This window comes from Pinus tabuliformis, chromosome 6 (genome assembly GCF_031772625.1).
Source record: "Pinus tabuliformis cultivar Carrire ecotype Pingquan chromosome 6, CPIR1, whole genome shotgun sequence".
Lineage (NCBI taxonomy): Eukaryota > Viridiplantae > Streptophyta > Pinopsida > Pinales > Pinaceae > Pinus > Pinus tabuliformis.
The window spans coordinates 1,008,641,343-1,008,666,807 of NC_142292.1; the positions used below are offsets into that span (position 1 = coordinate 1,008,641,343).

The 25,465-nt window shown below is 35.9% G+C and overlaps 1 protein-coding gene across 2 annotated transcripts in view; it reads right to left on the reverse strand.

Annotated features, from left to right (window-relative positions):
- Positions 1 to 1,662: 1,662 nt before the first annotated feature.
- Positions 1,663 to 25,465, reverse strand: part of LOC149262413 (kinesin-like protein KIN-14L) — a 310,043-nt gene continuing 286,240 nt past the window's right edge. For both annotated transcript variants that reach the window (XM_089424447.1, XM_089424441.1), the window contains 4 exons: positions 3,600 to 3,698; positions 3,028 to 3,168; positions 2,672 to 2,830; positions 1,663 to 2,471 (listed from right to left, as the gene is read on the reverse strand). In XM_089424447.1, coding sequence (XP_089280573.1) covers positions 1,959 to 2,471; positions 2,672 to 2,830; positions 3,028 to 3,168; positions 3,600 to 3,698 — 912 coding nt within the window. In that variant the 3' untranslated portion in view covers positions 1,663 to 1,958. The remainder of the gene's footprint in view (positions 2,472 to 2,671; positions 2,831 to 3,027; positions 3,169 to 3,599; positions 3,699 to 25,465) is intronic.

Below are 25,465 nucleotides of genomic sequence, written 5' to 3' on the forward strand. Positions count from 1 at the left end.
TCTAAAAATTGTTTCTACTTATACTTCAAATAAATAATTATATAAATATTAATTATTATCCTTCTACTATGTGGTTGGAAAAACATTGTGAGAGTTATTTTTCTAATGAACATTTTACAACACCCAATTAATTATCATGGGTGACTGCAAGTTATAGTTGTTTCAAGAAAATTCAATGTCACAAATGTGTCATTTGAACAAGCAAAGTATCTAGGTTGTAGCACAGTTGAGCATCCAATGGAATGGATTTTAAAAATCATTTGTAGTTGTTCAAGTGCTTTTATTAGTGAATTCATCTTCTTTTTTAATAAAGAAATTTACTTATTGAGACGTTGTGTACCCTTTCAGATCCTTGGAAGAAGCAATAGAGTAACTCCAAATTTAAATAAACTCATTTTAAGGTTGAATTAATTTTTCATCAATTGGAAGCAAATATCCCTCAACTAATGAAGTGGTATCATATGCTGATAAATTAGGGTAACTTCAATTTAAATAAACTCATTTTAAGATTGAATTAATTTTTCATCAATGGGAAGCGAATAGCCCTCAACTAACGAAGTGGTATCATATGCTGATGAATTAGAGGAATTAATACAACCTCCAAATGGTACCACGCTAGCAGAAAATGAAAGCTCAATCAATTAACCATGACGATATCCAGGAAAAACGAACTTTTGTTCAAAATGATTTAGATGTGTTCATATACCATTCCAACTGGGATTTCCATGCTTGTAAATTGACCCTGTTTACTACAACGATACCATACGGTTTCACTGAATTTCACCTAATGAAAAACAGCAAGAATTCTCATGACAATAATTCATCCACTTAAACCTGAGAGCTCATGAAACTAAGAGGTCGGTAGTGATGCCTTCACAAGTACTGATTTGTTCATCTTAAACATGAAACATGAACCAAGTCTCCATAAATATCCTGTTACAATGGATTTTAGTTCGTGGCAATCTTTACCAAAATCTCAATATTATTAATTGACAGTCAATTTTAATTTTACTTGAAAACTTTTTCAAAAAGTGATATGATTGAGAATCCAGATAAAAACTATACAAACTCTTCGAAAACAACGCATTCCATATTAGTGCAGTTCTAGTTCCTTTAAAAGGAGAATTCAACATTTTAACAATATGATAAATATATTGTCATGAATTATGCTCATGTTTTCAACAATGATGGTGCTGGAAATTTATAAATACGCTTTTGAGTATCTGTATTTACAAATAAAATCAACATTAAGTGCAAAATAGACACTGGTTTGAATTCCTTTTATATCAAAAATAAAAAATCCATTGACAAGCATCCAAAACAGTGCATGCTCCATCACTGAAGAGATTGTATTAACTATTGATGACTGTAATAGAAGAACATTTCACAACATGTTGACTTTAATAAACTCCTACAAAAGAAAAGATACATCTATTGGCACCTTCACTATGCAAGCGTTTCCTTTTAAAGTGTCAAATATAAATACAGATATATCAATATACTTATCAACATGGCATGACAGATTTTGCATGAGTTGAAAGACAAAACCACCCGACATATCTGGGCAAGAAGCCAGCAACAATGTGACCGGTACACTCTCCAGTGTATCAATAGTTCTCTCTTTGACTCACAACATGTTGACTTTAATAAAGAACTTCTACAAAAGAAAAGATACATCTATTGGCACCTTCACTATGCAAGCGTTTCCTTTTAAAGTGTCAAATATAAATACAGATATATCAATATACTTGTCAACATGGCATGACAAATTTTGCACGAGTTGAAAGATAAAACCACCCGACATATCTGGACAAGAAGCCAGCAACAATGTGACCGGTACACTCTCCAGTGTATCAATAGTTCTCTCTTTGACTCATCAATTAACCTATTCAATACAAAGATCTCCAATGTACAGTTTGCCTAAAACATAGACCCAAAACAAATTACATAAACTTATATCACCGCGTAACATCTGACATGTTATCACTATCAGATTTTCTTCGGAGCTGGGCTGGTCTGTTGGATGGCGTGCTTGGATTTAGTCCATCTCTCGATGGTTCCTCCTTTTCAAGTTCTGATAAAGTGGTTTTCATTGAAGGAACTCTCATAGCTAATGTTTTGTACAGTCGATAATACCTTGCCCTGGTCCCATCAGCCGTTCTTGCTAAGGCAAGCTGGCTCAAAGAATCTGGAAGTTGTGAAATCACTTGTTTCATCTCTGTAAAGTCCATATTCGTTAAGACTGATGGCTTCGGCACAACTGTAACAATCTCCTTACCGTTCTTGTCCTGGCTTTTAGTGTGTGCTTTAACAACAAGCTCAGAATTAGAAGTTGCACCACACTTAATCACAAAAGGTGTGGTTGAACCTGTGTTAAACTGTAATACACTCCACTGGACTACATCATTCCCCACTCCAAGTGATCCATCCATGGAAGAAGACTGGACTGGCCCCGTTTTCTCTTCCAGTGACTGTAACAAACAGCCAGAACCATTAACCTATGATCCTCTCAAAACTTCTGAACTGATTAATTGTAACGTAAGAAAAATTTAGCTTGCAAGAAAATAAAGCACTGCTAGCAATTTTAATTCATCTAAATCCTTACGAATGCACTTACAAGTGTGCAACTCCTCTGGAAGCTAGTGGAAACCTAAAACACCGGGAATCTCACCTCAACAAGTTTCCTGGCATTTGCAAGGTGCCTCTGCACGCAAGGATGATCAATAGAAAGAAGTGAAGGCATTCGCTCTGAAAGTTCATCCAGTATTCTGAACATTGCTTCCTTCCTATCTGTGAATACAACTTTACATGAAGCTTCCTTTTGTATTTCCTGCAAACATATTCATAAATATATTGCTTACATCCATATACCCTAGACCATTTAACAAGACAAAGATCCCCATATTAGGTTAACTATTTGCACCTACTAATATTTTTATTCCCTAGATTGTGTACAAATGTACATCAAGAAATTTCTGGTCAACAATGGATACATCAAAAGGTAGTATAGCATTAGGGAGCAATAACCTCAACTTGCTTCAAAATATCCTCCAGTGAAATAAGTGACGCTAATCGGGAATCTTCAGCTGAAGTTGAAGGATTTCGTACAGGTGATCCTCCTCCTTCCTTGGTCAGTATTGCAACATCTGTTCTCATCTTTTGTAACAGCTGAAAATCAAAAACTTAAAAAATTTAATAAATAAATGGAAAATTTTCAAAAATAAATCATTATTGAAATTAGTCTTCTTTATCTTGATATGGTCTAGTAACTAACATCTAAGTCACATTGGATTTGCAGCACTATATGGTCAAGAAGTAAATAATCTCTAAATGGCTCTGGACTTGCAGCATGGATAGGAAACATTTCCAGGATGTGCATCAACAGGAAGGCATATAGTCACTTCATTTCTAGTTGTGGTCATTATAGTTAAAACTGGGAGAAGCATCTCAACAAACTAAGATAAAATGCTTTAACAGGAAATTCCGTTAGTCACCAAAATAGATTCTCATGCAACATCAGACCCATATGAACATTACATTTTAATGCAACAAGCAAAACCGTTTTAACAATATCTTGATTAACATAGATTAATCTTGACCTTTCTGCGTTTATGGTCAATTGATTCAAGAGCAGAACGCAATTTTGTGATTTGGGGCAAGTCCTCAGCCTCCTCAGTTGCCAATGTACCTGCAACATCCTGAAACAAAACAAAAACCACTACACAATAAGATATCAGACTTTTGTTATAAATAAAGTTAATCATTTATATACATCTAAAAATGTTTGGTTGAATCAGAATATTTACACAGAAATGTATAACCAGTTTATACAATGAATAATAGTCAAATTATATGTTGGGTAACTTGCTAGGGTTCAGATTCCTACTCAAAAGCACCACTAAAATCCTACCAACGTGCTGATCTGGGGATGTAAAATTCCAACGTAGCTTTCAATTCACCTTTCTTCAGAAGAATGGGCGATGTTATATTTCATATTTTCTGTGTTTATGCCATAGCAAATCAAAAGAACACTTATCTGTTCAAAAGGAATTACCGCTACAAGTCTGCTAGCATTCCAGCATCTACCATTCACTTGCTAAAATGAAGAGATCAGAACCCCAAAAACATCAAACCAACTGCAGAAAAGCAATGGAATAAACCCAAAACAAAATGAGAGAGGATGGGGAGTTAGCCTATCTCGTGTTGCAATGGGATCTCTTCCAATCAACAATCCTACAGATGCACTTAGAAGTTAGAACACCAAGATAAACCCACAAGCAAGGAGACAACTTAGACTTGGCTGAAAACTCAATTCATTACTTGCTCTATTGCTTCCAAGATGGAAAGGAACGAGTATTTATATAAGCAAATTAAAAATCATGAAGGTTCATAATGGCTTTTGGATAGATGCCGTTCGATAAATAACTCTAACTAATCACTATGCATGGTCATTAGTGTTACCTGCTCATATGTACATGGCAGGAAACGAAGATTCCATTTCCCAATGGACAAGGCACCTACAAAAAATTTTGAAGATCAGGTGTCCAGCAAGGCATATTTGCCCCTTTTCTCTCTCTTCTCTCTCGAATTGTAATGAATGACACTAGCATGATGAACTTATGTAACAGACTTAGACAACTTGGGACCTGGTTACTAAGTGAATCCACTCTAGAGTGTTTTTTTCACTTGACTAATTATTTTCACTCTTTAGCGATAAATAACTAGTCGAGTTTTTTCACTCATATACCTCCAAAGCTGGAGTGTGGCTTAATAGCTAGGCCTTGAGTGTGTTCTAAGTCTAGTGTCAATGTATATATAATCAATGTTCCACCAAGTTTCCGGGACGAGGAGGCGAGGGAGTGGGGTTATGCAAGAGAGGCCTATGCAAAAGCTCCCCACCAATTTTTAGTGAACGTGGGGGGGCGTTGGGGTCTTAAAAACTTATAAATATAAAATATAAATCGATGAATCATATAACTGAAACAAATTTAAAACCAAAAGCATGATCATTGATATCATTAATAATTATCATATAAACTATTAAATTATAATCATACATCATTAATAATTATCATAAATTATAAATGTTTAAAGTTTTAAACTTTATACCATATTGATGTTCCACTTCCAACTATGAACATTGAATGTTGAATATTGAAATAAAATTATAAAATTAAAAAGTCAAGTTTGATCAATGTTGTGAAAATCGCGATCGGGATTAAATCGGCGCGGGGAACAAATCGGAAAAATCGGAAAAAATCGGAAAAAATCGGAAAAAATCGGGAAAAAATCGTTTGGTACAAAAATATTCTTTTTTTTTTCATTTTTTTTCAATTTTTTTAATATCTAAACCATCTACAACATAAAATAAATACATTGAAACATAAATATGATAAAAAAAACTAATATATAAGATGTTTAATATCATTTCTAGCGCTAAAATCACACATAACATTGAATCATGTCCTGAATAGTAAGTCCTGACTCCTAAGTCCCAACTCAGCCTCAAAATATCAACAAAAAATATGATAATGTATCTCATCATGTCATAATGTCATATACAATAAAATGAAAGTCTAATCTTATTGATTTCCTCTACCCCTCTTGCGAAAAAATGCCACAACTTTCCCTTTCCCTCTAGATGTAGATGCTGGTGCTTGTGCTGGTGGAGATGGCAGTGGAGTCTGATGTGCTCTAGAAGTTGAAGAACTAGAAGTAGGAGCTATAGGAGGTAGACCACGTCCTCTACTGGTGGCAGGGGTAGCCCGGGCAGGTGGTGTCACCTGGAAACATTACAATCTCCCAATCCTGAAATCCTGAAAAACTGATAAGTCTGCTGGATTTTAAATGAAATCTAAAATTCTACTTTCTCCATATGAAATCCAATGAGGCTGGAACCACTCTCAAACATCTCGAGTCATTTCATGGTAATGTTAAAAATTTAAGTAAAAGGATGAAAATGAAGATTAAGGAGAATGTCACTTTTACTTTAAGAATTTAACATTACCATGAATAGCATATCCATACTAGGGCCTAGACTTGATCATTAAGCTGCCCCACTCAAAAATTATTTGTTTCTTTCAAAAAAAATTGCATGAAAAAACCCAAAAAAACATTATAAAACTATGCTGTCGCGACCCCCGACGATTTTTTAAGTTTTTATCGCGATTTTTTCATAAAATAGCGATTTTTTCAGTAAAAATCGGCAAAAAAAAAATACTGGCGATTTTTTCGTATAAAAATCGCGATTTGATCGGCAGAAGGAAAAAATCACGATTTTTTCATTAAATTGCGATTTAATCGCGATTTTCACAACACTGAGTTTGATACATCAAGAGTAAAAAAATTTAATTTTATAGAGTCAAAATAACATAAGAACATATCAAAAGATAAATAAGCATAATTGCTCAAGGTAATGCCCCGCTAGTCTTTGCATCCATCTGTTGCATGAATAAATCAGGATCAACCATATCACCCTCTGAATCAAAATCACTTGCATTCTCAAACATGCTAAGTGGCACACCAACCAACCCCATCTATGTCTCATCAAGTCTCTCCTCCATATCTACATGTGCATCATCCTTTGGATCAACATCCCATCGTGTTGTTGGTCCCTTCAAATACTCAAGTGTCTTCCTATGCTCAAGACGTAGGGCACTGTGCACAACAACTAACTTCTCAGCTCTTTTAGAGGTAAGCTTGTTCCTCTTGATAGAGTGAATGAAGCTAAATGTGGACCAATTCCTCTCTGTTGTAGAGGAACTAGTAATCTGAGACAACAAACGCATAGCTAGATGTTTGAGCTCTGAAGCACCATCCCCATGCACCCTCCACCAACCAATCGGGTCATCTTGGGCTAGATCTATGCGATCTGCCTGCGCACCACGTGTGTTGAAGGAGCCACTAAGAAATGCAAACTGAACAAACTGTCTTCGAAATCTTGCCGCCTCCTCCTCATTGTACATCTTTGCAATTGCATCTAGGAATCCATTCTTCACCTCAGGATCATCAATAGGAGGCACCCGCCCAGGCCTTTCAACACACCATTTTAGGTTTAATTCATATGTTGCCATGTGTGAAGGTGTGTTCATGCGATCCCACCTACACTAAATGATGGGTCGAATTTGAGATGTATAGAACTCTAATGAGGGCTCCCTCTGCTGAATGGCTACCTTCACACGACCCAACATGCCATCAAAGGTCTCATAGATTTCTCCAAGACTAGGAGCATCTGAATCAGTGTAACGAATGACCTCCATAATAGGGCCCAAGAATGACACCAAATAAGAACAATCTGCCCACCAATCATTGTCCAACACCTGAAGCCTGACCTTTTTCCCCGTGTCTGTCTTTGATTCTGACCACCTTCCCCACTCTAAACTCATAACCAAGGATTGTAGAGGTGCTTGTACCTCTAGCATCCTCTCCAATAAGAGAAAATAGCTAGCGTATCTAGTATCAATGGGCTTGAGGAATTCCTTCCTTGTGTGAGCCCTGTACATGGCCAAGGAGGTGTGGTGGTTGCAGATAAACATTTGCACATCTCTAACAGTTGTCACCAAGTTTGATATCCACTGAATCTTGTCAATGTCCTTCAGTGCATTATTGGGTGCATGCACACAACAAAGAGTCCAAAAAATATGTTGATACCTGCTTTGAATCAATAACCCAGTTGATCTACAAACTGTTGTTGCATTTGTCACAACCTGCACCACACTATTAGGCCCAACATCCTCTATAGCTTCTCGAAGAAGCTCAAATTGGAAAGATGCATCCTTGCGCTTTCCAGAGCAGTCAACAGCTTTAAAAAAGAATGGACCTTCTGAAGATGTCACTATGATGTTGATTAGTGGGCGTTTTCAGATGTCAATCCATCCATCCATAACAATAGAGCAACCAAACCTCAACCATGTTTGTCTCATTCTCTCTTTTTGCACATTAATTTTGGACACTTGTCTATCTAAAATTGTTGTTCTTAGCTTATGTTCTTCGGGTGGTACATATGAAGGCCCTATTCTTGCAATTGCTTGGACCATTTCCTTGTAATAAGGAGAACAAACAACATGGAAGGGAATTCCATTGGCAAAAAGAAATTTGCCAATTGCATCATCTGTGTCATCTCGATCTAGAACATTGTACATCCTAGACATTGTAGCACCCATTGCACAAGAACGAGATGCACCAGTAGAACCCTTTGTCTTTTTTGATGAAGCACTGGATGGAGGCATATTTGTGGATGGATCAACATTTCTACTAGAAAACAGTCCTTTTCCAGTGGCTGCCCTTTCTAGCCTCCAAAGTTGCTCTCTTTGAGCTGAATTCAGGTTCTTTGAGGGACACATATTGACTCCTTTACATGTAATAGCCAAAATATGTTGCTTCACCCTGGTATAGCTGCCAACAAAGTGATGTCCACAAATATTGCAGACCCAATCACTTGAGCCACCACCAACTTTTGGATTTTTTTCGAAAGTTTGGTTACATAGATTAGAAGCGGTTTTAAAGGATTAAATGTCCCCTTTGCAAATTTTTCCAGATCTCTTGGTGGGCCTTCAAAATCTACACCATGCAAAGGCCTATTCTGATTTCTTGCCCTCCTATGATTGTTTTCAATTTCTTCTTGTGTGTCCTATGGCTCACTACCACTGTAGGTGCTATCACTGTTCCTACTGTTCCCAGAATAACTCTGACTCATAGTTGTAAGTTGAATGTAACTTGTAGCCTGTAGGTTGCAGCCTGCAACAAGGGTTTACCATTTAAATTTAAATTTTATTTTTAATAAAACTTTTAGGCTTGCCGCTTTATGGCATATGCATAGTGATTATTGATACATAGATCAGGAGTTCATCCAACTCTTTCAGAACTATCTGAACATTTTGTTTATATATCCTCAATATAATATCATGATTTTCTTTCTAGAAAAAAAATAAAAAAAAAAAAAATTACACAAAGTGACTAATACTAACAACACACATTCAAAACTAATTTTTTTTTTTTTAATTTACAAGAAAAATTTAAAATTAATACACAGTCAACACTGAAACAAGAAACAATCAAATAAATAAACAAAACAAAGAAAAAAAAATTACAAGAAAAATGAAAAAAAAACACAGTGAGGGGCAAAGTCAAGTTTCAACACCGAAAATTTTTAAAAATTTAAAATTTACAAAAAAAATCGAAAAATAAAACGCAATGACAACCTAACGGCACACAGTCAACATAGAAAATTTTAAAAAAATTACAATTTACAAAAAAAAAAATATGAAAAAAACCAGCAGTGACAAGCTGCACTCATCAATGTTAAATTGTTAATATTACTTACTGTGCAAACTGTGGCCAGGTAAAGTCGATGGGGGCTGCAGTTCAACTTCAAAGTTGATGGGCTGGCCACTGCCTGCAGTTAAAGTGCAACTGAAAAAAAAACTTCAAAGTCCCCAAGTCCTTGCGCTGCCTGCAGTTCAAGTGCAAACTTTGAATTCGCGAGGCAAGTAGTGATTCAAGAATGAAGAATCAACACTAAACGGTGAGGTGGTTTTGTCGTTCGACGGCGTGCAGCAGTGAAGGAGGTTTCGACAGCGTGCAGTAGAGACAGAGGTTTCAACGGCATCCAGCGTCCAGGTCCAGTTCTAGCAACGATGGCGTCCAGTGTCCAGGTTTCGATGGCGTCGACGTCCAGCAACAGCGATGGCGGTGTTAGAAAGTTGATGGGCATCGAGCTTCAACAATGAAAAAAATAAAACCCTTGCACCTAGAAATAGTCAAAACAATTTAAAAAAAAAATCATGATTGAAAAAAAAATCGTTAAAAAAATTCAAAATTAGTCAATGGAAACGACCCCCGACGACCCCTTACTACCCCCTTTTGCAGAAATGACCCCAAAATGGAGGAAACAACCCCTGGCAAGTTTCCTTGCATACCCTGTTTTTTGGGAGCGTGGGGAAACGACCACCTCTTGCCCCCAAGTCCCCGGAGCACGGGGGAGCTAGGAAACTCGACCCCCAGGTGGGGGGACGCAACCTCGTGGAACACTGTATATAATATTACCAAGCTAGGCATTCCCCAGAGTTTTATCGAATTTGACTAGGTATTTTAGTGTTACATAAAATTAGTTATTTGTAATTAATAGTTTATTTGGCAAAGGGCATGCTCATTCACCAAGAGGCACCCAAGGTTGTATTTAAGCTAGGGCCTCTCATTCTGTAAATCATCCTTGAATCATTATAAATAAATATATATATTCTAGCCCCAAGGGTTAGCTCAACTAGTCGATTCCCCATTGTTAAGTACCTCACCAATCGGGAGGTGATAGGGTCAATTCTCCTCGACGCCCTTAGGGTTAGGCCTTGCTAGTCTGGTCGATGGGCTTTAAAAGATTCCTTTCAGGATTGATTTGCCCAGATTTTTCCAAGGGAATATATATATATATATATATATATATATCTATATATATATATATATATTCTATTTAATACTGAGTTTATTTGTACCATGTGTTATCAGAGAAGTTTGGTTCTCCCGCAAGGCACTAAACAAAAATGTCCACTCCATTGTTAACGGCCACCATTCACTCCACTGTTAACTCCCATCATTCTGATTACACTCTGTTGCTCATGTCACGTCTCGATTCCCTCTGCATCTCCCGTTGCCTCCTTGTCTGCATCCACCCTGTCGTTTCTTTCTTATCATCCCCGTTCTCTACTTGTTGTCCTGTTAGCAGCACCTGTCCGCAATCCCCGCACTCTCTGTGTTCCGTTCTTACCCTTCGTCGTCCGCACTAGTCCCAACCACCTCACCCCACCGCTATCTCCACCACTATTCCCACCGTGCGTCTGTACCTCATTCCCCGCGCCTGCATCTCAGGTTGACCATCGCTTGGTTGAGCTACGAACACCACTATCTAAACCGTGGGCATACAAGATTAGAGAAGCTCTTGAAATTATCAAACATCCACATAATCTCAACAGAGACAATGGCATGGAGATTAGTGGAAGCTGGCTTCCCTTAATCAGAGAAATTAAGATCACCAATACATCTCAGGTATAGCAATCAGTGGGTAGGTATCCCTCTCCTATTCTAATAATTAGTAGTTAGTAGCTTTGCTATAATAATTTAAGTATAATAATAAATAATAACAATTAGTATTTAATTACAACATTTACAATAATAATTATGATAATAGTTATTACTATTAGAATTAACTATTATTATAATTTGTTATCATTAAGTATTAATTAAAATCTATTAATAAATCTATTTATTAGTTAAACTAGTTATAAAAATTAAGCATGTCCTAGAAAATTTTTCATAATAATGATTACTATTTTAATTATTAATATTAATTATTTATTATTAATTATTAAGTGATTATTAATTATCAATTATTAATATTGATTTTAATATTATTAATATTAATTAATTTTAATATATTAATTATTATTAATATTAATATATTTTAAATAATTTTAAATATTAATACAATATACTAATATTACTAAGTATTAATTAAAATCTATTAATTAGTTAATCTATTTATAAATATTAATTAATTATTAATTATTAATTATCAAGTATTAGTTATTAATTATCAAGTATTAGTTATTAATATTGATTTTTAATATTATTAATATTAATATATTTTAAATAATTTTAATATTAATACAATATACTAGTATTACTATTCATTAAATACTAATATATATTAAAAATAAATATTTCACATACTAAATTAAAATTAATAATATTATACTAACATTTATTAAATATTAAATGCTTATATGAATTATTAGTATAATAATTACTAAATATTTATAATAATGATTACTACCTTAGTTATTAATATTAATTATTAAGATTATTATTAAGGTTTAGTAATATTAAGATTAAGGATTATAATAATAATAATTTAGATTAATAAATTAACTCATCAATAATCAATCAAAAAATTATTCAAAAATCTACAATTAATATTATTAAAATCATCCTAAAATCTACTCTCCTCATAACTATTTAAATACCTAAATTAATCTCTTCTACTATCAACATTCAAGAAGTCCTGATGATGGATCCCGGTTGGGATTTGAAACGTTGATGGAAAATGGTTTTTACTGTGGATTCTCCAATAACTAAGTCAAAAAAATAACTATATGTTATAAAAATAATTTCAATATATCATTAATTTAATTTACAAAAAAAAAAATTAGTTCAAATTAAGGAAGAAAGCTTAAACTGGCAAACAAATATACATCCCCACAAACTTGTTCAATGTCGTCGATGACAATGACCGATTTCAGCAAAATATTGATTGATCTTGAGAATAGAATTACTAGCCATTCCAATGATTTTAACCAAAAATTAGTCGATCTCGAGTGTAAGGTTACCGAACATTCCGACGATATCAAGAAGCTTCAAGATACGACAAATTAGATAGAAAGACAACTCGGGCAGAAACATATCGAATCCAAAATGTATCATAATCAGAGAACGACAATACTTACCGCTATTTTTGACAAGACAAATATTACACCTGAACAAATATTCCAAAATGATGAAGGTAATCAACAACACAATTCACCAGACTCAACAAATTCAGCTGATTCTCATGGAAAAACCAAGTCCCCAAAAAAAATCATCCACACCATCAAGAAAATAGTAACGCAAATTTTCAAAATAAGCATCTCCAGAATCCATTCACTAATCAATACCCTTTTTTCACTCCACCGTTAGCGACATATCAACGAAGAGAAAAAATTTTGGCTACCCAAGTTCGACGGTAACGAAAAACACAGCATTGCGTGCCTCGATAAAGCAGAATAATATTTTGAGATTTACGATATTGATAATGATGACGAAAAGATTAGGCATGCTTCCATGAAAATGGAAGGCGAAGCATATAATTGGTATATGTGGTGGAAGAAGACGACACTCACTATCAGTTGGAGAAAATTTAAGCATGTGTTCTTTAAAAGGTTCCAAGGTGTCAAGAAAGAAGAGTTCTTTTCAACACTCATCAGATTGCGACAAAAAGGAGATGCGGATGAATACACTCGAGAATGGGAGACCTTAGCAACACGAGTACTTGGGTTATCAGAATCTCGTCTAATCCAATCGTACATCTCTGGACTTAAAACCCATCTACGAGTAGAATTTGAGCTTCATGACATTACATCGATAGAAGTAGCCAGACAAAAAGCAAAAGTTTAAGAAAGAAATTTGAAAAGATACTATGGTCAAAGTCGAAAAGAGTATATTCGACACGAATATTTCCCCGGGCTGCAAATACGGATAATACAAAATATGTTCCGCGACATCTTCGTGAAGGAGAAAAATCTAACGTGGAAATGCAAAGGATGAAAGAAGGCAAGTGCAAACGCTGTGGCGAAAAGTGGGACCCTAAACATAGGTGTGCTAAAGGAAAAGAAACAAAGAACCTATATAACTGTAAAGCAACTAATGATTCAAACAGTGATGAATCAGAGATAGAAGGAATAGAAGATGCCCCAGAATTCTATCTAGAACTAGATGACAAAAGCATTCCGCAAGTGTCATTATTGGCTATGACAAGGATATCACAACCCCAAACTTTAAAATTTAAAGGACATATCAAGAAAAACAACGTAATGGTTCTCATCGACACGGTAGCACCCACAATTTTTTAGACTCAACCATGGCAAAGAGACTCAACATTTTCACATTTCCCATGCCCAACATGCAAGTGATGGTAGCCGACGATAAGAAGATTGAAAAGGTAGGGAAATGCCATAAGGTCAAATTGCAGATTCAAGACTTCAATTTAGAATCTCTGTTCTACATTGTACCATTAGGAGGAGTAGATGTGGTCTTAGGTATCCAATAGCTACAAACCCTAGGCACTTTGCCAACCATCAAAAGTAGTTTATAAGCTTTAAATGGGAAGGGAAGAGGTACAAGTTATACGGATTCCAAGCACCAAAAAATCAAATCGTGTCGTCATCCCAGATGATGAAAATGATTCGAAAAGGAGCACCAACCTATGTAGTACAATGTCACCAATTAGAAATGTTATCTACAAAAGTGATCAGCGAAGAGTCACCAGAAGTACAAGAGCTAATTCAGAAGCACGAAAAAGTATTCCAAGATCTACCCATGAAAATGTCGGCTAATAGGGAAATCGAGCATACAATAGAAGTCAAAGCAAGATCAAACCCCATCAACATCAAACCGTATCGATATCCGCATCACCAAAAGACTGAAATTGAGAGATTAATCCAAGACCTTTTAAAATGTGGGATCATCTCAAAAAGTAAGAGTTTGTATGCTGCTCCAGTGGTATTGGTAAGGAAGAAGGATGGATCGTTCAGGCTATGCATTGATTATAGAGGATTAAACAAAATAACGATTAAAAACAAATTCCCAATTCCCTTTATCGATGAAATGTTGGATGAACTACATGGCGCAAAATACTTCTCAAAATTGGACTTAAGGTCAGACTATTACCAAATCAGAATCAGGTTGGAAGACATACCAAAAACTATGTTTCGAACACAAAGGTCACTACGAATTTAAAGTAATGCCCTTTGGGTTAACAAATGCACCAGCAACATTCCAAGCCACTATGAACGAGTTATTCTGTCCATATCTTAGGAAGTTTGTATTAGTATTCTTTGATGATATCTTAATTTACAGTAAACCTTGTAAGGAGCACCTACAACATCTAGATAAAGTTCTTACACTACACCAAGAAATCCAAATGCACCTTTGGGAAGGAAGAAATAGAATATCTCGAACACGTAATATCCCATGAAAGAGTAAAAGTGGACCCTAATAAAATCAAGGTTATAAAGGAATGGACCAAACCAATTACTATATCCAAGCTAAGAGGGTTTTTAGGATTGACTAGATATTACCAAAGATTTATTAAAAACTACGCACATATAACTACACCTCTAACAAACTTTTTAAAGAAGAATTAATTTCAATGGAATGAGGAAGCAGGAAGTTGCTTTGAAGAATTGAAGAAGTTATGTCTAATGCCCCTGTATTGGCAACTTATCTAAACCATTTATCATTGAGTGCAATGCTTTCGGGTTCGGTATAGGAGCAATGTTAATGCAAGAAGGGTGTCCAATAGCTTTTGAAAGTAGGAAGCTCAATAAATGAGAACGTCTTAAATCCACATACAACAAGGAAATGCTCGCTATTATGCATGCACTGGCCAAGTGGAGACAATATCTTTTGGGAAGTAAGTTCTCCATTCGAATAGACCATAACAGTCTCCAACACCTCCTCCAACAAAAAACACTTTCCGAAGAACAACAAAAATGGATTGAAAAAATTGTCGCCTTTGACATGGAGATATTATATAAAAAGGGAAAAGACAATGTAGTAGTAGATGCCCTATCCAGAAAGGACGAAGAACCAACAATACCTGCAATCTTGGTTGTTGTTCCTGAGTGGCTTAATGAGATTCGAAGTGAGTATGCCAAGGACCCAGAAATAACTGCGATAATCAATAACCTTTTAGACAACTCAAAATTTGAATGGAAGAACGATATTCTATGGTACAAAGGAAGAATCTATCTGAATTCAAACTCTAAGTTTAAATCCAAGATACTCAAGGAGTCACATGATTCACTGTCAACCAGACATGTGGGATTCTTTATAACTTACTACAATGCACATCAATCATTCTTTTGGAAGGGGATGAGTCACGATATTTAGAAATAGAATGTGACAAATGTCAAAGAAATAAAAGTGAAAATATTATGACAATTGGATTACTTCACCCCTTAAACATTCTGAATCAGAAATGGGAAGAAATATCAATGGACTTTATTGAAGGGTTACCTGTACCCGATCGCAAAGATAAGATTTTCATAGTAGTCGACAGACTCACCAAATATGCTCATTTTATTGCAATGAAGAAATCAGACTCAGCTAAACAAATCACTGAGATATTTTGCAAAAATATTTATAGATTACACAAATTTCCGAAAGTCATTATGAGTGATAGAGATGCCAAATTTTAGGGTAATTTCTGGAAGGAATTGTTCAACCATATAGGAACCTACCTAAATATGAGCTCCACTTACGACCCTCAAACAGATGGACAAACAGAGGTTATCAATAAATGTTTGGAAGCCTACCTACATTGTTACGCTACAGAAAAACAAAATAAGTGGGTTCAGTGGTTGCATCTCGCTAAATGGCAGTATAATTCTACTTACCATACGTCAGCAAAAATGACTCCATTCCAAGCTTTGTATGGATACGAACCTCTGAAATGGAAGGATCTACCTACTGTCTAGACAAATCTACCAGCTGTTAAAAACCAACTAGAAGAAACCCAAAAAATCGTTCAAACTCTAGTAGAAAATTTAAATAATGCAAGAAATTGTATGAAGCAGCAAGCTGACCGAAACAGAACCAAGAGAGAATTTGAAGTTGGAGAATGCGTATTTGTCAAGGTCCAGCGATACAAAAAGGAAAAAATAAATTGGCACCAAAGTTCTATGGACCATATCAGATCAACAAAAAGATCAGCCAAGTTGCATATAATTTAAGCCTTCCGGATAAAAGTCGTGTCCACAACATCTTCCATCTATCCTGCCTTAAAAGCGCACTTGGTGACCATCTAAGTCACTGGATTCGTCCTAAACCCCCTGCGAATCCCGAATCCGGCGAATCCGACACAATTCGGTCCGGATTCGTGTCCAAATCACAGGACACATTGTGTCCGAGGGCGTGTCCGATTTCCAAAAGCGTGTCGCGATTTTAGGACACGTGTCCGGTTTCCAGGACTCGCTAAGCTCAGCGCGGGAATGAAAAGGGCGTGTTTTCTCATTAAAATTGTCATTTGGCAAGTGATTTGTGCTGTTGGAGCAAGGAGTAAAGCATTTTGGCAGCTTCATGATCAAGTCTAGGCCCTAGTATTGATATGCTATTCATGGTAATGTTAAATTCTTAAAGTAAAAGTGACATTCTCCTTAATCTTCATTTTCATCCTTTTACTTAAATTTTTAACATTACCATGAAATGACTCAGGATGTTTGAGAGTGTTTCCAGCCTCATTGGATTTCATATGGAGAAAGTAGAATTTTAGATTTCATTCAAAATCCAGCAGACTTATCAGTTTTTCAGGATTTTAGGATTGGGGGATTGCAATGTTTCCATTGAATTTTGTCATGTATTAGGGTATGGAACTCGTATTTAATCAAGAGCACCAAACCAAGAGCTTCTGAATATGTCGCTCCCGCTCCCCGCTTTCGCTCCCGCTCCCAAGTAACATTGTTCCTAATGATATGGGTTTGGACACCATTGTTGAGTTGGCATTGGCCAACATGGATCTCAATGATCCAGTGCTAGAGCCTGTTAGATTTGATGACTTAGAGGGGTCAACCTCCATACCAGCAGATGCAGAGGCGACTATGGATACAGCAGAGTAGGAGGATGTAGAGGAAAGCAGTGGGGACCATGATGATGGGGACAGTGATGCTGATTCTGATGCAAATTGATGCCTTGAGGCTTGTATACCTGTAGTTGTTTTATATTTTCTATTTCTATTTGCCATTAGCATTGCACCAACACTACCTATGTAACACATTTTGATTTGATGACTTAATGAGAAAACTACAGTTGTCGGTGTGTTTATCTTACTATCTTGTAGTTGTAAGTTGTCTTTCAGTTATGAATTATGAATCATGATTTAAATTTTGATAGATTTATCATTTATGTGACCAGTACCACTGACATTTATTTGAATTTTGTATGTACTATGCATGCTAATAGCTATAGATGAAGATCTATGTTTGAAATCAATAAATTTGTATCATTAATTAAAATTTGTGTAAGGAATATGATAATATCCAATTTTTAATATATAAGTATATTTTTTAAATATATATATATATATATTTAATAAAATAATATATAACGTGTCCTGTTCCGGGGGATCAGCGTGTCCGAATCCGACACCACGAATCTCGAATCCTACGTGTCCCGAATCCCCGTGTCAGGTGACTTAGGTGACCATCAATCAGCACAAACAACGCTTCCAGCTTTAGATGATGAAGGAAGGATCATTTAGAGCCAAAAGGTATCATATCAACCAGGGAAAAAAAGCTTTGATCTCGTATAATCAAGGAATACTTGATCAAGTGGAAGGACTTACCAGAAGAAGAAGCTTCTTGGGAGACTGAAACATTTCGTCAACAACATCCGTCGTTATGTATGCTTCGAGGACAAAGAAATTTTTGGGAAGAAGGCAATGTTATATAAAATTAGTTATTTGTAATTAATAGTTTATTAGACAAAGGGCATGATCAAAGATCATGGCCATTCACCAAGAGGCACCCAAGGCTGTATTTAAGCCGAGGCCTCTCATTCTTTAAATCATCCTTGACTCATTATATATATATATATATATATATATATATACATACATACTGAGTTTATATGTACCATTTAGGAGATTTTTAATAATTAAAAATTCCCAGCGTAATGGGAATTTTTAATTAATCTCTACGTAATAATGTAAAAAGTGGCACCATGAAATGTTGTATGGCATTTGAGTGCTCAAAATTCATATTCAAAGCACCAATATTATCCTAGCACCCACTTTGGGGTACAAAAAAATAATTATTTCCTCATGAAATCCCCACTTTTACTCATAAAAGTAAAAAATAAATATAAAAAACAGGGAAATTAAAAAATTAAAAACTGGGGACAGCCCAGAAAAGTGTCCTGAGTTGACTGTGTGTCACAAATAGTCATGTCAAGTGAAATGGAAAATAAGGCTGAGTTAAAGTAATGACATGGAAGCTGATTTAGTGTCCCACAAGGGAGGGACGAATTGCTCCTTTCCAGAGCCTGTTAAGGGGACCAAATACCACTGAATGAGGGCCGAGTTCAGTCAGATGGGGGGCCGAGTTTGAGGTGGCAGCTAAGAGGAAGATCACTCCCTGTTTGGTGCAAGTTTTCTACATGTGGCTGCCCCATACTCTAGCTCTCCTACGCTGCCAGTTAATAGTCCCCTCTACAGGCCTACACAGCTTCTACAGGCAGTCCACATGCCAATACACAGGCCAGACTAGAGGATCCACACAGCAAGCTTACGACAGCAGGGGTAGGATGGATTTTTTCAGGGGATTTGTTGAGCTAAGCGGGGAGAACCCCCCTATCTCCTCACTCTTTTCGACACCTGTAAACACTCGGCAAACACATAGCCAGCAAGAAGAGATATGCTGCTTCTAGCAGCCAGTATGCAGGGACTGTTGTGACAGCTGCTCAGGCACTTGGAAGTTCATTGGCAGCCTTGGGATCGTCACCAATGGCACTTGGCATTCCATTCCTTCTTGGAATTGTCTCCCAAATTTGTATAAATAAACCCCATTTGCTCAATGTTCAGGATGGTTTTGGGTGAAATATGCCATTTTGTACTGTCATATTTTCTTCATAAATAAAAAGACTTTGGAGGTCAATGAATTGTGTTGTTGGTTTAATCATATGTGGAGTAACTCTGTGTTTGTTCATGTTTTTATTGCTCTAAATCTTGTAAGTGTAGGCCTCAGGGGCAGTCACGCAGTGTTGTCCAAGGAGAGAGTAGTAAGTACTTACTATTTCTCTTGTTGATTTGGCAAAATACTTGTGAATAGCATATTTCAACTTCTTTTTGTAAAAGTCACACTTATATTATTAATGATTTGTGGGCAAAATTTTTAGTGTTTTACAGGGTATCTCCCAGCTTGAAGTTGGTCATATCCTCCGCTGGATCAACCACCTTCAAGACACTAAGAAGCACTTTACTTCACCAATCCAAGCATCTCCAAACGACTGTCCAAGGATCTGCGAAACAGAACATTGAGAGGACTTTCAAAAACCCCAAGACTCTCCGCCTTTACTTTCTTTAAATCTTAAATTCTCTTGGTTACTTTTCATTGGGTGTTACATTGAAATTCAAACATATGAGGCTGCAAAACTATTGCTGTCCTAACAGAAGTATATTGACTGAGGAAAAACCAAGTTTCCTTGGTTTCCCCCTTGGTCAAGTAGTGTAGAAACTAAGCATTTCTTACATAGAATTTTGGCATAGCATATGAAGGTAGTCTTAGGTAGTTTTAACCTCTTTTAGACATTTTTCTATCATAGTTTGTTTGATGATTTTTGACAGACCTTCACATTCACAAGGGGAAGTGCTGGTGGGTTTTGCTCAGCTTGGAGGAACTGGAGCATATAAAGGCTACCTTGAAACCATTCCTTGTAAAAAAACCAGAAATACTTGTTCCTGTGACCCTCTTCAAGAGGCCTTACTTCACCCGATGACTTTCCAAGGGACCTAATGCATTTTCAAAGGAAATTTTTTTCCCTTGATTTACCAAGGGAATTCATTGTAACTTCCTCAAGTTCCTCTCCATTCCCTTTGTTCATAGGGGATTTTTCTCCACCCCAGTCCCTTGTTTCCAAAAGGGATCTAATAAAATATTATATTTCTTCTTGGGAGTTCGGGAATTTTCCCCCTAAGCATCTCTCTCCTGATTTGGGGATTGTCTTGTGTGGTTCTCTTGTGTGATTTTCTTTCTTGCAGTGGATCTAAAACTAACTTAGAGTAGGTAATCACATTTTGCATCTAGCTTAGTTTCCCTTTTATTTCATGCAATCTAATGCAATCTAATCTAGTTTCAAGTTTTCTTCATTAATTTGTTCTAATTGCAATTTAGAGTAGCAATTGCTTTTCATTTGAGCAAGTCACTTTTCTTTGATTCAATTCACATTCCACTTTAAGCTCATTAGATTAATTGCAATTTTGATTTTGATTTAATTAGTTAGATTTCTTTCCCTTCAAGAAGTAATTTACTTCCAGCAAGCCCCAACAATTTACTGGTCAAGTAGTCTAATTAGGGACCGTTACCGTTCTAAGACTTCTTATTCTGAGATCAGGGCCACGACAAAGATAAGGCCTGAAGGGAAAGTTTCATTTCTAAATTATTCTAATTTTGCAATCACAATTGCATGGCACACATACCCACCTTGAATTAACTTAACCTCAAGTGACAACCTATTTCTAATTAAAACGAATCAAGACAAACTCCATCACTTGTATTCATGCAGTATATTTTGTGCTTGATCATATTTTAGTTCTCACTTCACTTTCAAGTCAATTGTTATTTGGGCATTTACGTTTTAAGTTAGAGTACATTTCACAGCACTTTCATTTCAAGTATTTACAACTTCAAGTACTTCAATTGAGCATCTATTGGGCACATTATTGGCACTAGTCTTTTATTTCATATCTTTACTTGCCAAGCTTTTGCTTAACATCATGATATCTATGGCTTATGAATGAATGTGATGCTTATGGTTATCATTTACATGCCTTGAAGTATATGTTGTGACTTATCTTTGTTGATGGTGGTTGTATCTTCTAATTAACTCCTAGAACTTACTTAATTTAGATTAATCAAGCCTTAGTTTATTTCAAAAGGTCCAACCCCCTTGGCTTCGCTAGGAGTTAGCCTAGACGGAGGAGTTGAGATTTGAGTGACAGTTGCTCAACTCGAAACTTGCCCCCAAGGCCACACCAAGTGGAGTTAAATATTTTCTCCATGTTAACCCAAGTGTCAATTTAGGCGGTAACATGTAGTAAACATAATTGTTTGTCACTGAAATTGCAAGAGATTTCTACAATTGTATATAGAATAATAAATTATTTATAGAATGAATGGCGATGTTAAAATGAGCCTCGTGACAGTCTACTTACATGCATTAACTGGTCATGAGGTGAAAGGGCACATTCCCTTTGACTTGTCATTAAGCTAACTACATTATTATTTATTATATTTTATTATTATGTTTATGACATTGCCACCCTCTTAAGGAATCCTTTGTTCTCAAAGCATAGTAAATAGGATTCTCTCTAGTTGAGCATGTTTTCGTGGTTGAGTGAAATTTATTTGTTTTTAGAAGTTTGACACCATTTGTTCTTTGAGTGGGGTTCCTTTGTACTGTTTGCATTATAGTCTAAAGTCTTTTGACCTCATTCTTTAAATGAAAGCTTTATGCTTCATGGTAATATATTTTCCTTGCTTTCAATGTTATGTGTTTGATTGTGTTTCATGCCCTTTTTTATTAATTGTAACTGATTTTTTTAGTGTGGAATATTCAAAACCATATAATTTATAATATTGACCTTGCTAATTAAATTGCATGAATTGTTGTTCAAGGTTGGTAGCATAATTCCCAACTGCATCAACTATTCCACATCTTGCACCACATCCATCTCTTCAAGCAGGAGAGCATATAGTCCTATTTTTTGTTCCAATTCTGGTATTTGAATTGAAACATTATGGTATATTCCTACTTCTTTGACCTTGTGTCCTTTAGCAACCATAATGGTTAGGTCCTACCAAAATATATGAGTATTGTTCCATCTCTGTCTTATATGATTCCCTTAAGTTTCAAAGTCTTAGGTTGTGGTTTCCCTATTATGGTTGCCAGCGGAACTGTAAGTGTGCTTTCTTCTTCTCTTTGAAACTAGGTCGTATCGTTTCTGAGATGTGGTGGAATATATTTTGCAATCAATTGTTGTATTTGGTCTTTTGGAGTAATTATCTATCTTTGAAATCCATTCTCTTCATTTTTATTTTGCTATGCACATGAGAACGAAACAAGTGATGCTTTCTACATTGCTTCATCCAATGTTTTAAAACTCCGACTCGGGCGAGGGTCGACTCCGACTCCGACTCGGTATCGGCTCGGCCAGCTTGATTTCAATGACTCGGTCATTGTAAAAAATACATTAAATATTTATTTTTTATAAAAACACATAATTTTAAAGATTTTCATTCATGTTTCCAAACACATAGCATTAGAATATAGATAGAAGACAACATATGATCAAAGTAGGCTCATGAATATATACATTATATTAAAATGGCACCCAGTGCATTGTCCAATACATACACGATGATGATATAGAGATCAAAACAAAAGCACATAACCAAGGAGGCTAGAAATGGCCTCTACAACAAAATTCTGTGACCAGTACTACTGGCTACTGCTAGAGTTGCCAACATCATCTGGCTCAATGTTACTTGGGAGCGGGAACGACATTTTCGGAAGCGACATTTTTAGAAGCTCCCGGTTCAGGAGCGAATCCCAAAGGAGTTCGACAACCAATGTCACTAACATCAAGGTACATAGAGGGATTGGTGGTCTTGATTAAATATGTGTTCCATACCCTAATACATGACAAAATTCAATGGAAACATTGCAATCCCCTAATCCTGAAATCCTGAAAAACCGATAAGTCTGTAGGATTTTGAATGAAATCTAAAATTCTACTTTCTCCATATGAAATCCAATGAGGCCGAAACCACTCTCAAACATCCCGAGTCATTTCATGGTAATGTTAAAAATTTAAGTAAAAGGATGAAAATGAAGATTAAGGAGAATGTCACTTTTACTTTAAGAATTTAACATTACCATGAATAGCATAGACTTAGTAGGGCAATATGATCAAATACTAGGGTTTGGGAGAGGGGAATGGACCCCAAGGACCAGCAAACTAATTCATAAACCCCTTTGGAGTCCCCCACACTTAGAAAAATTAAAAATAAATAAAAAAAGGCGTGTTTTTATGGTTCACTAGCCACCGTCAGCTACCCGGCTAAGTAGTTACGGATCCGGCTGAGTCGGCCGTGTTATGACTGACTCGGCCGGGTCAATCATAACTCGGCCGACTGAACCGAATTTTCTACATGGTTGAAAATTTTCTTCCCGACTCGGACCAACTCGGCCGAGTCGGTTTCGAGCCGGCCGGATCTTACAACAATGGTTTCATCATAGTCACAATCTATGTTGTATGCTATAGCGATTTCATCAACTAGTTTTTTGACTTCTACTTGCTTTCCATCCACTATTTTATAGTATCGTGATAATGTGTCTTCACATCTATGACTTAGAGCTCAAACTTTTTGAAACATATGGCCGAAGATTTTCTAAACAACATATGCCAATTGTTTTGCCTCATTTTCTCCTTTTTTGATTGGTAATTTTAGAGGTGTTGTAATCACTTGTTGCATTGTAATTGATTATCCTCTTTGAAAATCCAGAGGCTACCTCATGTTGAGTATTGATCTTTCTTTCAATTACCTTTGCCAATGGTTATGCAAATAACGCATCTACTCTTTAGGTTAACTGGTCAATTGTTTCATTATGATCATCAAGTATCCTTGATGTTTCATCTTTGTCATTAATGCTCGTTCCTAATAGGGTTTTCCATTGTGTTTCAAACTCTTCTACTAACCTATAAATTTTGTCCTATGTTGCACGAGTTTCCGATATGCGGGTACTTCAACTACAGGGAAACAAGTATCTGGTACGACTAGAAGCTTAGCCCAAATTTACAGGAAACGTCAAGTTGGGAGCGGCCATAATATAATATATTAAAAATAAAAATAAAATAATTTATTTATTTATTTCCATCTAAAACTTGCCAATTAAATTTCATCTTGTAGATTCCATCTTGTAATGAAATATGTAAAAAATTGAACTTTGAAACACTGCCAGAAAAAATTAAAATATTAATCAATCAACAATTTTCCAATGAAATTCCTTGCCAACAAAGAAACATGCGGAACCTCCAAACCGAAAAAAAAGAGGCTATTATTACTTGATTATTATGTGATTTCATGCAACACTATATTATATTCAACTTCGAAATTCAAGTTTGGAAATTTATAAAATGAAACTGACTAACATGCTACTCTTTCTCTTTCTCTTTCTCTTTCAAGATAGACTTCAAGAAAGTAGACTTAATTGCAATTGTTGAACTTTAAGATTTGCCATAGAAGCTACCAAGGAATGACTGGAAATTGTCTATATTTTGTTGAAACCTTTGCTACATCTCCACGTCTTTGTCACTTTACAGAGCCCATGCAGTCTAGCACCCTGACTTGTCATGTATCACTTAGAAAATAAACAAATGGTACTTTCTCTGCTCAAAATAGGTACCCGAACAGTGAAAATTTGCTCAAAATAAGTACCCGAAACGTCAAAATTTGTTGTAGTGAAGCTCCCGGCGATTTTGGAAAGTTTTCTACCAACTCCCAAGCTCCCAGAAGCACGGGAGCGTGGGGTACGTGCTCTCAAATGCCTCGGAGCGGTACCCGTGTTACCATGATTTTTGTCTTGTTGAATTTTCAAAAAGGTGTGCAGTAGAAAACAATTTCCGATCTGATAATTACTACCTAATGATCTTCAAACAATTTATCTCATGCTACTAATATCATTGAGAAATTATACAAAAAAAAATATCAACAATAAATGTAGCAGAAACAATAAAGATCATCGAAAGACAGCTATGCACAAAAGAATATTTTTTACCCTGGGAAACCCAATGTTGAGAGAAAACCCAACAACTTTTCTTTTAGTAGAAATTATTCTTTAGCAAGATTTACAAATCCAGTTAGTCCAGAAATCTATGCCAATATCC